Source organism: Caenorhabditis remanei, chromosome V (assembly GCF_010183535.1).
Source record: "Caenorhabditis remanei strain PX506 chromosome V, whole genome shotgun sequence".
Classification (NCBI taxonomy): Eukaryota; Metazoa; Nematoda; class Chromadorea; order Rhabditida; family Rhabditidae; genus Caenorhabditis; species Caenorhabditis remanei.
In genome coordinates, this window is record NC_071332.1 from 19,317,031 (window position 1) to 19,332,959 (window position 15,929).

General features: G+C 38.5%; 5 protein-coding genes across 5 annotated transcripts; 1 reads left to right on the forward strand and 4 right to left on the reverse strand.

The window, feature by feature from the left end:
- Window positions 1-283: 283 nt before the first annotated feature.
- Window positions 284-843, forward strand: GCK72_021274 (uncharacterized protein; the record flags this gene model as incomplete). Its single annotated transcript, XM_053734154.1, has 2 exons — window positions 284-363; window positions 414-843. The coding sequence occupies 2 exons, from the start codon at window positions 284-286 to the stop codon at window positions 841-843; spliced, it is 510 nt and encodes a 169-aa protein (XP_053583067.1).
- A 977-nt stretch (window positions 844-1,820) lies between these two features.
- On the reverse strand, window positions 1,821-2,955 carry GCK72_021275 (uncharacterized protein; the record flags this gene model as incomplete). Its single annotated transcript, XM_053734155.1, has 2 exons — window positions 1,821-2,781; window positions 2,831-2,955. 2 exons carry the CDS (start codon window positions 2,953-2,955, stop codon window positions 1,821-1,823), a joined length of 1,086 nt encoding a protein of 361 aa, XP_053583068.1.
- An 896-nt stretch (window positions 2,956-3,851) lies between these two features.
- GCK72_021276 (uncharacterized protein) lies at window positions 3,852-5,070 on the reverse strand (the record flags this gene model as incomplete). The annotated part of the gene is made up of 2 exons (XM_053734156.1): window positions 3,852-4,740; window positions 4,793-5,070. The coding sequence occupies 2 exons, from the start codon at window positions 5,068-5,070 to the stop codon at window positions 3,852-3,854; spliced, it is 1,167 nt and encodes a 388-aa protein (XP_053583069.1).
- Window positions 5,071-8,888: 3,818 nt separating this feature from the next.
- GCK72_021277 (uncharacterized protein) lies at window positions 8,889-9,875 on the reverse strand (the record flags this gene model as incomplete). The annotated part of the gene is made up of 2 exons (XM_003097940.2): window positions 8,889-9,744; window positions 9,796-9,875. 2 exons carry the CDS (start codon window positions 9,873-9,875, stop codon window positions 8,889-8,891), a joined length of 936 nt encoding a protein of 311 aa, XP_003097988.2.
- A 1,727-nt stretch (window positions 9,876-11,602) lies between these two features.
- Window positions 11,603-15,320, reverse strand: GCK72_021278 (uncharacterized protein; the record flags this gene model as incomplete). The annotated part of the gene is made up of 8 exons (XM_053734157.1): window positions 11,603-12,897; window positions 12,977-13,070; window positions 13,115-13,948; window positions 13,995-14,130; window positions 14,192-14,320; window positions 14,364-14,658; window positions 14,834-14,905; window positions 14,951-15,320. 8 exons carry the CDS (start codon window positions 15,318-15,320, stop codon window positions 11,603-11,605), a joined length of 3,225 nt encoding a protein of 1,074 aa, XP_053583070.1.
- Window positions 15,321-15,929: the final 609 nt, after the last annotated feature.

Here is a 15,929-nt window from a genome sequence, read left to right on the forward strand (position 1 = left end):
GGGGAGATCGCAACGCACGACCGCGACGCGTCTGGAGTGTCCAGGTGCAAATGAATGATGGTGAGAGGGAGATGAGGAATCGATAGGGACACTATAGGAGGATAGACCGCTCCGCGCGAACGCGACGTCAGTGACCGTTGGGAAGAGAAACATGTTCAGGGGGTAGGCTTGTTTGTTTTCCCAGCAGGCACTTCAGCCGCGTCGCGGTCGTGCGTTGCGGTCTCCCCCCAACACCACCAGACATTGATTCCTCATTTATTTGTACCCTCTCACCCTAACCAAGATGACGACTCCATTTCCTCTCTTACGTCTTCCAAGACTTGCACTGATTCGAGTTTTACAACAAATGAAAACAGGTGAATTGTGAGTTTTCCTCTTTCTCGTGTTCCATCTCTCATATTCAATAATTTCAGAATCGCAATCTCACTTCTCTCTAATAGAGCGAGAAACCTCATAAAAATGTTGTGTATTAAAAAATACGTTAGTTCTGTCAACTTACATGCTGATTATCTTTCAATCGAAGCCTCTCAAAGATATGATGAACCACTAGAACTGAGTTTTAACACAGTATCAGTTTCAAGTGATGTGACGTTAAAATGGTTGGAGCGGGTTTTTGAAGTGATGGATTGTTCGATTGAAGAAGTGGATCTTCACGGATCTCCGCAACGCGACGATGTATGCGAAGTTCTTACTATATTAAAAGAAGTCCGCGGTTTATACATCTGGGATAACTGTCCCAATAGTTTTGCAAAGAAAGCGCTGAAAATCCTAACACCAGTCACAGCGGAAACTGTAATGTTCAAATTCCATTTAAGAACCAAAAAGAATTGGAAACTTTTATGAAGAGCAGCACAAAATCCTTAACTATCTTCGCCAATCGTTGCTCAAAATTCAAGTACAGTATTCATGCCTTTTTAGTGTCAAACTCACTCAGATTGAAATTAAAACAATGGTCGTTGAGTGCCAGAAGTATCAACGAATTTCTTACAAAGTGGTTGCAAAATGAGCATAACTCTCCACTCGAGCATTTGTCAATAAATAATGATGAGGATGTCTATATACCGCATATATTAGAAGGATTGGGTGCTGTTCCATTTTCAGAAGAAAGAACTTTTCACTACTCAGCACAGTTAGGCATTCCTCCGAAAACGATTTCTGGAGGTTATGATATAAGAAGAATGGATGGAAAGGAAGTCACAATCACATACTATCTCTATAGGCTCGATTTCTACGTTTGGCCTTAATTGTGTTTTCTTTATTGTTAATCCTTCGCAACGATTAATATGTCTGAATTGTTTTCTTTTCTAAACAAACTTCGCAGTTTCTATAAAATAAATACTTTGTTTTTTGAAGTCTAAGGGATATTCCCATTAATGAAGTATGCCACCAAGCCTTGATTCTCAAAGCATATATGGATCCTTGTGAAAGCTTAGAATGTATTGGCAGAATAATGAACATTCCTACCTTAGATACCAGTTGGCAATCTCTTATAAACCGTAGCGGAGAGCAATCCGTATTTTGATCGACATCGATGATAAAATGAAGTGACGACAGCAGCGATGAAAAAGTGAAAACGAGAAACCACCCCCACACGACCTGTATGACCAAACACTATGACAAGGCCACTGCCGATATCTCTACAACAAAGATGACACGTCACGCAAGCACGATTGAAATTTTATTTCAGAAATTTCATGAAGTAACAAAATAGTAAACAGACAACAACAAGTGATAGATATATTCCGGCCTTGGTTTCAACTAAAACAACAGTCGAAAATAAAAATGAAAAAGCATTGAGTAAAGACTGATTTTGCTCAAGATTAGTAGATTCTGGCCAAACGTAGAAACAAACCGTTCCATGTTCCGATTCTGATTGTAGCTTGTCTCCCGTCGGCTCTTGTTATATCAAATTCGGCGGTAGTCTCCTCAAAAGAAAACTGTTTTACATTACCCAAAAACCGGAATTCTCTCTTGGTCTCAATGGGAACTGGAACAGCGTTGAGTCCTTTCAAGAGGAGATCCATACTGGTATTCAAGCTTCTTACTTCCAAGTATTCCAGACGATCATTACATTTCTTCTTCATCCACAACTTGAAATAGCCGTTTAGGTCTTCTACTTCAAAGGCTGGGTTAAGAAACTCGATTGACTTAACGTTTGTCATTCTCAAATCATTAAGAGAAAATCTCATGTCGCAATTTGGCATGGTTCTACCCCAATAGTTTTTCAAAGACACGGCGTCAAAGATCTCTTTGAAAATTTCTCGGAGGTAATTAAGGTTTTGGAGGATTTGGAAAGGATAATTAACTTGAACTGCAGAAGATACTGGTAAAACAGTTTTCAGAACTCTGAGAAGTATTCTTTCTTTATGACGTAACGCTTCATAAGTCAGAAATTTAGGATGCCAAATGTGTTCGACAACGACTTCATCAATTTTCGGAAGTTTTGTGACAATTGGGATACAATCGTGTTCAAAAATTTCAGCGATGATGAACTGATTGATCGATTTGCAGTGAGTGACGTCCATAATTGAAACCGCATAGTCTACTGGAAGTCGGCTACCGGGGCACCATGAAAAAACCATTTCATGTTCATGTCGATATATGAAATTGCTTCGTTGAGTTTCATCGATATACTGTAGCACTCTCAATTCTTCCCCGTTTTCGAAAAACACTTTCATCTCAATTCTGTCATCCTTCAGTATTACATTGATATGCTCACATGTCATTTTGAGAAGTTTCACGTAGATTCTGACTCGTTTGGAGAGAATGGACAATGAGACTCTGAAAGAAAAGCGTAAAAAATTCAAGAATTATATAAGTTCTCACTCACCTTTCCGTAATTTCCATTTGTTCCAAGACAGGCATAAGTACAAGGTACGGAAGACGGAGAAGAGGAAATGCAGTCCTCATCTCGGTAGAAGGAGGGGAAATACAAATGAGGAGGAATCCGGCCATCTCTAGTTTTTGCTTCCCCAATGAGAGTCGGTACGAATGAATGATGATGGGAGGTGAATGCAGAATCGATAGGGGGACTATAGGAAGATAGACCGCGTCGCCGCTGTGCTCGGGAAGATAAACATCTTCAGGGAGACAATGCTGGGGTGCGAGCTAGAGTTCAGATGACTGAAGAATCAATATCAGCAGGTATCGGGGGAGAACGCAACGCACGACCGCAATGCTGCCAATCAAGGAAGACAAACATCTTTAGGGGGGCAACTGAAAGATGCGTACATACTGTAGTTTCGGCAGGCCTCGTGAACCAAACACAAAAACTTTCGTCTCTGCTGTAGTAAGAGTTTGAAATCATTGACGAGACTCCAAAAATGTTATTTTACACGATGATGTCCAGCCTATCTCCGCAGCCGCGCTCCATTGACAACGGCGTTACAACCAAACTGCAGACTTGGCCTCATTTGAAGTTACATCACATTCTATTACACTAAAAATGTTCGGGTTTGTCTTGGTTGAATCGTAGAACCGTCCTCATGAGGTTATACTGGAGTCTCCGTACACCTCCTGAAGCAACACACAAACTTTAACGCCGGTACATCCAAATTAGTGCTAGAGTGTTCTTTTTATTATTTAATACTAAAAATGTTTGTGGAATTTTACAAGCTTCCTCGTGAGGTCAAACCACGCTACACTCTGCTGATAAGTTCCTATAGTAGAGCCGAAATCATTGATGGGGTTAGACACCAGAATAGTGATATTCAGATGTTCTCACGGCTACTGTGAGATTTTCCCTCATTTCATACTGACATACTGTGATTATAGCTTCATTCAGAATTTGTTTAAAAAATTGAAGAATGATTAAACAGTGTAAGAAAAAGTACAGAGCGATATACATTATACTATAAACAAGCGTCAAAGTTGATGAATGCTCCCTTATAACAACTTCCAAATGTAATAGCTGCCAACTTTCCATCTATTCTTCTCACATCAAACCCTCCAGCGACTTCTTTGAATTCAAAAAACGAGAATTCTCTAGTCCGGTTTTCTGTAAAACGAGTAGCATTTAATCCTTTTAGAAGAACGTCTTCATCGAAATGCCCAACTGACTTCACTGACAGATGCTCCAGCCGATGATTAGATTTTTTGTTTAACCAGCGTGAGAAGAAACGGTTGAGGTCACTCAGCCTCAATGAGATCTCTCTCAAGTCAAGTTTGACTGCATTCGAAACTAGAAGATAGTTAAGGTTGAATTGAAATCTCGATAGATTTTTGTTGTAGATAGTCAAACATTTCACATCCCTCAACCAAAATCTTTGGAATTCTTCTCGAGTCGAAAAGGGAACTTTAAACAAAGTGATCGATGAAGTGACTGGCAAGAGAATTTGCAGTGCTTGTGTAGCAAAAGCGTTTGTGCAGTCGAGCGAGATTTGGAGGTCAGAGACTTTGGAAACTACATTAAAAAACGAGAGCACATTGTTGTCTGGTGTCCCATTGAGCCATAGTTTACTTAAAAATGAACATTTTGTTATATTGAAAACTCGCTGAATCCATTGTTCTGCAGATAATCCGATATTTTTCCATTGAATTTTTTTGTACGGACAAAACACTTCTACCGTCGTCAAGACATCTGTGTAGAAATACAGTGTTAGGGATGATCCATCTGTCAGAGCAATCCTCATACGAACGCAGTTATTCTCTATTTCCAGACCAATGTAGCGGAAAGATGTTTTTTTGCGAAGGTATTTTGAGAGATTGTAACTTTTTTGAGAGATTAGGGAGAAGGCGATTCTGAAAAGAAGAATGTTAATGAAAAATGAAGTAAAATTAGATGTGAACTTACACTTCAATAAGCTCCATTTGTTGAAAAACAGGAATCAGCGCAAGTCTTGGAAGACGTAAGAGAGGAAACGGAGTCGTCATTTTGGCAGCGGAGAGTGAGTACAAATGAGATGAGGAATCAATGTCTGGTGGTGTCGAGGGGAGACCGCAACTCACGACCGCGACGCGGCTGGAGTGCCCTTTGGGAAGACAAACATCTTCAGGGAGACAATGCAGGGATGTGTTTGAGCTGGGAGTCTCCGTAGAGTCCAATAAATATTGGTAGGTGGCAGAGGGCATTAATGAATGAGAAATCAATGTCTGGTGGTGTCGCTTGACCACGATGCGGCTGGAGACGGCGCTGGGAAGACAAACATGTTCAGTAGTTTGGGTTCGTGCCGAATATGCGAAATGTGTTAACAGAAACACGCGGAAAGCGACACACCGCAACTTGCGTTAACAGAAGCAGAGACCGTGAGAAAGACCACCTGCACATGTAACTCTTGTCGTGAGGAGATGAATAATTAGTTTGAAATTTAAGCCCCGTTTACAAAAGGTCTCATTTCAGAAATCGCAAAAAAAGTGCTCGCTGCATGTTCTTAAAATGGTTTGGGTAGCCGCCAGAGTCCTCATGATAAGCGAAAATATTAAAAAACTGTGAGTTTATATTATCAAAACAACCAAAGCTTGCACGACATAATAAAGTAAAAAAATTCAAATTAATCATTACATTTAAAGACAAAGCAAAGAACAGAATATTTCGGCCAAACATAAAAATCAAAAAACGTCCTTCCGTAAGAGTTTCCAAATAAAATTGTGGCTTTCTTTCCATCTGCTCTTTTGATATCATATCCTCCAGAAAACGTTTTCGAAGGAGTGTCTAGTTGTTTTGAATAAAAGAACGTTCTTTCTTGGTTTCTTGGAAATGGAACAGCGTTCAGTACTTCCGGAATTCTTGTTTCATTGAAAACATCACATATGCGCAATGTTAGATGTTCTAGTCGAGAGTCGCATTTGCTTTGAAACCAACTTGTAAGAAATCGGCTGACAACTCTGGTAAAGAACATAAATCCTCTCAATCGCACTTTGAGGGCGTTGGTAACCAAAAAGTCATCAAGAGCGAATCTCGAGAATTCGTGAGTCAATATTCAAAAAATTCAAGTTGCTCATCAGAAAAGTGCTAAACTCATATCTGTTCTCAAATGGAATTTTCCAGATATTGATTTTAGTGGTAACTGGAGAAAGGATTTCTAGGGCTTTTTTTGCAAAACTGTTTGGACACCAGAGTCCGATGAATATTTCACGTATATTTTTCAGTGAAGAAAGTGCATCGCATATATCTAGTCGTGGAACTCCGTTATTATGCATGCGTTTCAGCGATTTACAATTTGTCACGTCTTGAACCCGCTCAATCCATTCGGATTCTGATAGCCCGACTTTTTCACGTGAAATTGTTTCGTTTTGAAACACCAAGTATTGATACGCCGTCGAATTCGAGTAGAAAGGCGGTCCTACTGCTCCTCTAAATTTAAAACAAGCTGTGAGATGATGACTGTCGCTTTCAATGGTCAGTGTAATGGACGTGGCAGATAATTTACGAAGACTTTTTGAGAGATTATGGGCTCTTTTGGAGAGAAGTGAGAATGCAATTCTGAAATTATTGAATATGAGGGATTGAGCATAAGAAAGAGGAATACTTACATTGGATGCAAATGAAATGAGGAATCAATGTCTGGTCGGTAGACTAGGGAGACCGCAACGCTCGACCGCGACGCAGCTCTCTGGGAAGATTAACATCTACACAGAGGGCATCTCTAGTGTTTGTTTTCCCAATAAACCGAGAACGACCACATAAAAGGACAAAACGCTACGCGCGACTGGATTGTCCTTTATTGAAGACAAACTACCTGTGAGAGAGACCATAATTCGTGTAATTTATGGTGACTAAACATTTTCTTGGCTTCCACGTAGCTTGGCTCCAGTCCTTTCAAATACGATGAACAGCTGCACACATGTACCTCTCTGCTTAATCAATTATCGTAAAAATGTGGATCAGTGACAGACCGCGACGCCTCCTCCAGGTCCCGCAAAAAACTAATTCAAATCAAAAAGGTTGTTTCGTAGAACTTGGCGTTAACCAGAAACACGGAAAGTATAAAGGTTTTTCCGCTGAACTTTCTCAGAGACTCATCACTTCAGGTCTAACAGCTGGCACTGATTCGGGTATCCATTACACTGCCCGACATAAATATAGAGCCACTTGTGATTATCGACTATCTCACAAAAATGATGATACTTCAGTAAGTTTTCAGAATGGCAAAAATATACACTTATTAGCTGAAAAATGTTGCATGCAAAACATTTTAACTCTGCCTCTTTGTTTTTGGAAAAATCGAAAAAATGTGAAAAATGGCTTCAATCTATCCGACATAAGTATAGAGCCACTCACAAAAAGTGTAAAAAATGAGAAAATCGCAAGCTAAAAACATTGAATTCGAAATCTTCGTCAATAGTTGAGTTGTTTAGAGATATTTCTCCAACATTTTCAGTTGAAAATTTATGAGAAAAATGAGAATTTCTGCAAATTTTCAAGCCTCTCCATTTTCCGTTTGTTTTGTCCAAATAAGTTCTATCTAGCATCTGATTTTTGTCTATATTAAGTGTGTTACTCATGAATTAAGGTTTAATATAGTTTTTGTGAACATTTGAATCCTTTTGGACAACTTCGGTTGTCTCAAATCAGAAAAGTCGGAAATTTTTTGTAATTTTGCATGCATTTACATCGAAATTTCTGGTATTTTCCATTTAAACTAAATTTTTCTGTTTGTCAGACACCGAACTGGTCTTGTTGTATTGTTTATTAACATTTTTCCTGAATTAGCTCTACTGTAAATCTGCAAAAAAAGTAGAAAAATTTAGTTTAAATGGAAAATACCAGAAATTTCGATGTAAATGCATGCAAAATTACAAAAAATTTCCGACTTTTCTGATTTGAGACAACCGAAGTTGTCCAAAAGGATTCAAATGTTCACAAAAACTATATTAAACCTTAATTCATGAGTAACACACTTAATATAGACAAAAATCAGATGCTAGATAGAACTTATTTGGACAAAACAAACGGAAAATGGAGAGGCTTGAAAATTTGCAGAAATTCTCATTTTTCTCAAAAATTTTCAACTGAAAATGTTGGAGAAATATCTCTAAACAACTCAACTATTGACGAAGATTTCGAATTCAATGTTTTTAGCTTGCGATTTTCTCATTTTTTACACTTTTTGTGAGTGGCTCTATACTTATGTCGGATAGATTGAAGCCATTTTTCACATTTTTTCGATTTTTCCAAAAACAAAGAGGCAGAGTTAAAATGTTTTGCATGCAACATTTTTCAGCTAATAAGTGTATATTTTTGCCATTCTGAAAACTTACTGAAGTATCATCATTTTTGTGAGATAGTCGATATTCACAAGTGGCTCTATATTTATGTCGGGCAGTGTATGTGTAAAACCCGCTTCATAACTGATACATTTTAAAACCATAGCATTTTAGAATTTTTCTTTTTTTGGAAATCCGCTTGAATCAGTGACGATCTTCTCGGCCGGCATATTTATCTTCCCAGAACCTACATGGAGGGTGCGTGAAGCAACCTTTCCCAGGGTGTAGTCCCTTATGTCGATCTCCCCGGAGGGTCTCTTAGCCGCGTCACGGCAGTTCGAAGCGGTCTATCCTCTTATAGTGTCACTATTGATTCCTCGTTCCCCCCTCTCATGCATATCGCGATGACAACTTCATTTCCTATTACACAAGATTCAAAATAATCTACTCAAACCAAGAAATATAATAATAAAATGAACACTAATAACTGCATGAAACGTAATCTTCAGATATTATCACGGCTACTGTGAGGTTATTGCATACTGGTTTACTGTAATTAAACCTTTATTCAGAATTCGATTATTAGAAGATAATTAAAGAGTGAATGAAATACATAGTTAAGTGTGATAGAGAATCATGGCCAAACATCAAAATTAATCAATGTATCGGAAAAATGATTTCCAAATGTAATACTGCCATTTTTCCATCTATTCTTCTCACTTTGAACACTCCAGTGAATGTTGTTAACTGAGTGTAACTGCCATTTTTCCATCTATTCTTCTCACTTTGAACACTCCAGTGAATGTTGTTAACTGAGTGAACGTGCTGGTTGATCGAAATTCTCTAGTCCGTTTTGCTGTGGACCGAGTAGCATCTAGTCCATTCAGAAGAACGTCTTCATTGATGTCCTCAAGTGACTTAACTGATAGATGCTTCAAGCTACGATTAGATGTTTTGTTTAACCAACAAGAAAAGAATCGATTGAGGTCTCTCAGACTCATTGGGACGTCGCTTAATTCGAGTTTGACTGCGTTCGAGGCTAAAAGATCATCAATGTTGAAGTTAACACTCGATAAATCATCGTAGTGGATACACAAACAGTCAATGTTGCCCATCCAGACTCTCTGGAATTCTCTTCGATTCGAAAAGAAAAATTTAGAAAAAGTGATCGATGAAGTGACTGGCAAGAGAATTTGCAGTGCTTTTGAAGCAAAAGCTTTTGTACAGTTGTGCGAGATGTGGAGGTTAGAGATTTGGGGAACTACATTAAAAACTGAGAACAAATTGTAGTTCGGTGTCCCATTGAGTATCACTTCTCTCAGAGATGAACACTTAGTAACATCGAACACTCGTTCAATGCATTGTTTTGTCGATAATCCGACGTTTTCCCATTGAATTTTTTTGTACGGATAAAACACTTCAACAGTCTTCGAGTTGTCTGGGTTGAAATACAGTGCAAAGAATGACCCATTTGTCAGAGCAATCCTCATACGTAGACAGTTATTCACTATTACCATATCGATGTAGCGGGAAGATATCTTTTTGCAAAGGATTTTTGAAAGATTGCAAGTTCTTTTAGAGAGAACTGAGAATGCGATTCTGAAAAAATAGACTTGAGTAGACATAAAATAATATGAGGTATAAACTTACATCTCAATAACCTCCATTTGTGTGAAAACTGAAATAAGGGCAAGCCTTGGAAGACGTAAAAGAGGGAACGGAGTCGTCATTTTGGTAGGGGAGAGAGGTCACATATGGGATGAAGAATCAATGTCTGATGGTGCCGGTGGGGAGCAACGCACGACCGCGACGTGGGTGTAGTGTCCGGGTGCAAATGAATGATGGTGAGAGGTTGATGAGGAATCGATAGGGGCACTGTAGGAGGATAGAGTGAACCGCGCGACCGCGACGTTAGTGACCGTTCGGAAGAAAACAATCTTCAGGGGTCTCTAGGCATGTTTGTCTTCCCAGCGGGCACTCCAGCCGCGTCGCGGGTATGCGTTGCGGTCTCCCCCCGACACCACCAGACATTGTCTCATCTCATTTGTATCCTCTCTCCCCTACCGAAATGACGATTCCGTTTCCTCTCTTACGTCTTCCAAGACTTGCACTGATTCCTGCTTTTCAACACATGGAGCTTATTGAAGTGTAAGTTTATACCTGATACTGTTTTATATCTACTCAAGTTCATCTTTTCAGAATCGCATTCTCACTTCTCTCCAATAGAGCTAGAAACCTCATAAAAATGTTATCTATTAAGAGACACTTTCTCTAGTGATCAACCTTAGGCCAACAGCCCATGGAACACATCGGCCAAACGCGATTAGCCCATTCGGTTTTTTGATATTATGGGTCCCTATGATGACTTTATGAAAAAACCGTACAGCTTTTTAGGCTCCGCCCCCTTTGACATATAGAAAAAAATCGGAGAAGTGAAAAAATGAATTTTTTCCCTTCAACTGATATCTGAAAAAAAAGTTCAGAAATGAGTTTTAAGCGTGTTTTTGAACATTTTTTGTGTTGACAACTTTTGAAAAATCTTTTGGCATCAGTCAAAAAAAAAGATTTTTTGAAAAAAATTTCAGTTTTTTGCATGCCCCCAACAATTTTATTATTAGGTTAAAAAAGTTTTTTATTGCAGTTTGATTGTATTTAGACCGTCCGACTTTGTGCCAATTTTTATCCCGAAATTCCGCGACCTTTTTTTTATAAGCAAAAATGTGTGTTTTTTCGAGAAATTTTCACGTACCCCCCTCCATGGTGAAAAAAGTGAAAGTTTCAAAATTTTAAGAAACTTCGTATATAAGTTTATTTAACAGTAATTGAAATGTTCACAAAGTTTGGAAACCTATAAAACATTTCCACTGAAGTTATGAGACCTCAAATTTCAATGTCGCGTTTTCAAATGCTTTATGTGAAAAACAGACTTTTTGCAAACTTTAATCTGTTTATTACCTTATTTATTGAATTATTTTCTGTTTTTTTATTGCTTTTTATGTTTTTTGAACCCAAAAAATACCAGTCACGTGTTTCTCTGCTCGGTATTCCATATCAAACCGAGTTTCCTCTTGTTTTTCCACATTGGCCAGAATTAGAACCCTAACGTTAAAAAAATCAAGTTACTATGTTATTCTAAAAAAAGAAATTGAACTTCTTGTTATGAATAACACATTTTTAATCCAAGAATTCAAACCACCTGCAATTTTTCTGACATGAATAGCGAAAACAACTCGGAAACTGGCACGGATTTTGTCGAAAACATTTTAGAGAGCACGGTGAAAGAAGAGAAGTCATATCTTGCTGAGAGTATATAAGGAGAGTGTGGAGCCAACAAGAAAAAAAAATTAACATGTATCAGTTGGTTCTCCAGCTGTTTACAAGTAATAACTGAAACAAAGGACAATAGGAATGAATTACATTTTATTTCGAAAAAAAGTCAAGAAACAGGAAAATTATCTCATTGAAATATAGACTTTTCGTTCTCCTGGATGGCATAGAAAAATTCGTCCGATTCCGTCCAAAACGACTCATCTTTCAAAAATCTGATCCAACCTGCATCATCATGCTCTTCTTCTAAAATATCATCTTCTTTGTTGGTTGATGCTTTGTGTCTTCGATGCCGATGCTTGGGTGGTGGAACTCTTCTTTTTTCTGCTTCTCTCGAAAAAAATCCGGCTATCTGTCTATAGTCTTTTCTTTCTTCAACAGTGAACATCAGAGTTCCATCCGCTTTTCTTTGTGTCCGCATTCGTTTCTCAACTGTTCTTGGATCAAGTCGTTTCCCGGTCAGTCCTTCTTCGAAGCAATCCACCAGGAATTGCTTCACATGAGGTTCAAACGCTTTCCTGGTTTGTTTTCGCGGCAACGCCCATCCCATTTTTGAGAAAGTTGTATTGGAAGTTTCCTTCAGTTCCTCCAATGCTTCACCAACCATTGGGCATGTCCGTGTTTTTCCAACTTCTTCAATGTTGCGAGAATAAAAATTGAAAGCAGCATCGCGCAACGTTAATTTTACAGGAGACAATTTGTGTTTTCCTCTGAGAACATGAGCTTCCAAGTTTCCCATTCTTAGAAAAGAAGCAGAACAACCAACTTCTGGGCACGAATACAATTTGCCAATGATATCACTTGGAGTTTCTATATCAGAGTCTTCAATTTCAGGAGTAGTGTTGTCATCTTCAAAAATGCATTCAGAAGAGGAATTCACTTTGGTTTTGTTGGACCGAATAGGAGAGCATTTCGAGTGATACCAGAATTTTGTTTGGAGAGAAGACATAACATTGGTTCTTTCCGTGGCATTTGACTCTATTTTGGAGGGGGTGAACCCAGCTTCCTCAAAATGATAGGTGCCGTTCATGGGATTCAGAGACTCCTTTTTCAACAACTGGCCACTTCCAATACTTCCATAACGACGACCTCGAATACCATTCTTCTCGACAGTAAAGTGGTTCAAATTTGATATTCCAGGCCATTTTGAAGTCACATTACCATTGACAGTAACATAGCCATGATATATTGACATACCATTCAATAGTCTTCCTTGTGTGAGAGCTGAGAAAAAATGCTCCGACGTCATTATGTTTCCATCCTTCGCAACGTAGTTTTCTGCTTTTCTTTTGACTCTACTTGCATCTCTATCGCTCGAACTCTTTCCGTTCTGCGCCTCACTAAACGTGTACGTTGATATAGACACTCCCGACATTTCCATTAACCAATGCAACGAGTTGATTGTGGCTGCGCAGTGGTAAGCTCCTAAAATGACAAAAAGCTCAAGATGGATTTCTGATGTGATTGTTGCACATTGAAACAACATCCAGTAATAATATCTTACCCGCGTTGTCCGATCTTATTGAAGCGCGGATTATTCCAACTTTTTTCAACTGTCGTAACACATGAAGAAGAGTCATAACGACTAACTTGCTATCCTGAAATAGAAAATTTAAAACAAGTAATCATTTCCTTTTCTTACCTGGGGCACCTCCTTACTGTAGATATGAACGAAACTGTGCTGAGTGTAAACATCACCAATTCTGGCGGTTGTATGTGCCACATGATAGCTTATTCCTTTTTTCCCATAATAATCACTCTGCTTTTCTCTGTGCCAACGCGGAAGATATTTTTGAGCAAAATCCAGAGTAATCAGTGCCTCGTTGTCTTTCAGACTACTCAGAATATCTTCCCGTTCTTGGTTCGTATAAGCGGCTCGAAGGTAATGTTTTTTCAATTCAAAAATGTCTTCAATGTACTTTTTGATCTGAACCATTTCACCTTTCCTTCTTTCCAATGACTCCGAATTTGTTAGTGATGCAGATGATGTAAGTTGAGTGGCAAGACTTTCGATTTCATTCAAAGTGTTGTTGACCTGTTCACATCTCTCACATTTGAGATCGTACTTGTGAGTATAGTTGCCAGTAGAGCAAGAGGATGCCATTGATTTGTCCATTGGATCACTGAGAGCTAGAGTTGCGCAATGATCAGCAACTCGACTACATTTTTTGACATGTAGCCGGTAATCAGTACGCAAGTACTGTGCTGCCTCGAAAAGTCCAGTTTTCAATTGTTGTAAACTATCCTGATCAAAAAGCTTCTCTTCAATCCACTTGTCTAGAATTTCGTGTAAACCATCAAAACCCTGAATTATAGAATCCATTGCATTAGCAACCTTGCAAATAATTAGAACCTCCATTCCATTGGCGGTGAAGTAGTCTACGCACGTAGTTGCTCTCCTGTCAGTTGCTACACACACGTCCAAAATTCGGAAAACAGAAGACCTACTGAGCATCAACTCAGTCTGATTGGTATTCTGCAAAAAAAATCGTTCAAAGTAACATATACTTCATTAAACCAACCTTTAACAGACTTTTATACATTTCATAGATTTCCGTCGAGCTTTGTTGTCTAATAGTGTTGGGTATCTCTTGTTTTGTTCCGTTTGTCATTTTCACTTTTTTGACCCCATACGGTAAACCAATCATGACTGTGGGACTGAAAAGAAAACATCTTCTGTGATTTGTTGGTTCAGTAGGTTGTTATGAAACCAACGAACCTTGTTATAAAATCCACGAAAAATTGAACTGCAATTCTATTGTATTTTTCGCGCACATCTTTAGATGCTGGTGAGTTGTTTTCTTTGTATTGGCGTGCATACAGTCTTGCCCGATGATACATATATCGACTTAATAATAATAAATTAGCTTCACTAGTCTAGATAGCCTTACTTTAGTGACGGTATGTATTTTTCGACAGTGGAATATGGAACGACGTTTGCTACAATTGATAGAATAATTCGTTTGTTTCTGCGATCATGTGCAACATAGAACTGAGCTGCCACTTGCTTCATAATCAGGTCAAAGTTTTTCGAAGATCCTGTTGTCCACGACTCATCATCATATAGTTTGGTGAGTATTTTTTTCTTTAACAGTGCTGAATCTCCTCCCGATATGACATCAAGCATACCATCAATCATTTTACGAGCAGTGCAAACTTTTTTCTGTCTTGAAAGTTCTCCAAGCTCTTCAAATTTTTTGTTTGGGAAACAAATTCTGTCAATATTCAAAAAGTTTGCAAAAGATCGTAATGCATATTCTCCTTGTGTCCTCTGTTTTTTCGGAGAAGGTCCTACAAAACTTGTATCACGAGAACATGTCTCGTCATCAGCATTCGCAAAGAAACCACTTTGAATACGAACTCTTTTTCCGGTCAGTTTTTGTCATGTTGATTTTCAAATCAGCCACAAACTTCTTGTGTGTTTGACAAATAGCTGGAATCAAAATGAAATGTCATGGTTGAATAGTTTATCACTCACGTATTCCAGGATGCACTAAATAGCCGAGGTGTTTGTTGATCACGTCAGATTCATCAATATTCAGAGTTTCTAAATTATAGGGTCCAGGCCTTGCATGAAGATGCTTGATTCCTATTTCATCTGGCATTGAACAAGCTTTTTCTTTTTTACCCTGTTTTTGCAATCGGTATATGTGTGAATCACGAAAAGATAACGAATCGTCCCACTTTGTTAATAGTTCTTTGACGTGACGATCACAAATTGCAACGTTTCTCCAATGGTCAACAACTTTTGGATCAGTGAAATTGAGATCACATTCTCCTGTTCCTCGACAAAGAAGAAGAGCAACCGCATTGCTCTCTCCAGTTTTCGGATCGGTCGATAAATTCATAAGTTGTCCCATACTAGAGTATACTAATGTAGAGTGCATTTTAATACAAAATAACCTACGTGAAAAGTTCATTTGAACATCTCGTGCTGACAGCAGATTTCTCAGGTCTCAATTCTGTCTCCCAGCTCATACGATGTGTAATAGAAAAATAACATTTTTCATGTGGACAAGGTTGTGTATCCATAAAATCATCATCATCGATCTGAATTGAATAGTTGTATTTCTTATAAAACCAGATTAGTAACTTTTTCCTCTTTCGGCTCTCTGACCGGGGTTGGGGTATCTAAATGGAATAAGAAAAACGCAAGAATGAGAACTTTCATGTAGCTTTAGCTTCTTGAAATGAGTCTTCCTGACTCCACACTCTCCTTATATACTCTCAGCAAGATATGACTTCTCTTCTTTCACCGTGCTCTCTAAAATGTTTTCGACAAAATCCGTGCCAGTTTCCGAGTTGTTTTCGCTATTCATGTCAGAAAAATTGCAGGTGGTTTGAATTCTTGGATTAAAAATGTGTTATTCATAACAAGAAGTTCAATTTCTTTTTTTAGAATAACATAGTAACTTGATTTTTTTAACGTTAGGGTTCTAATTCTGGCCAATGTGGAA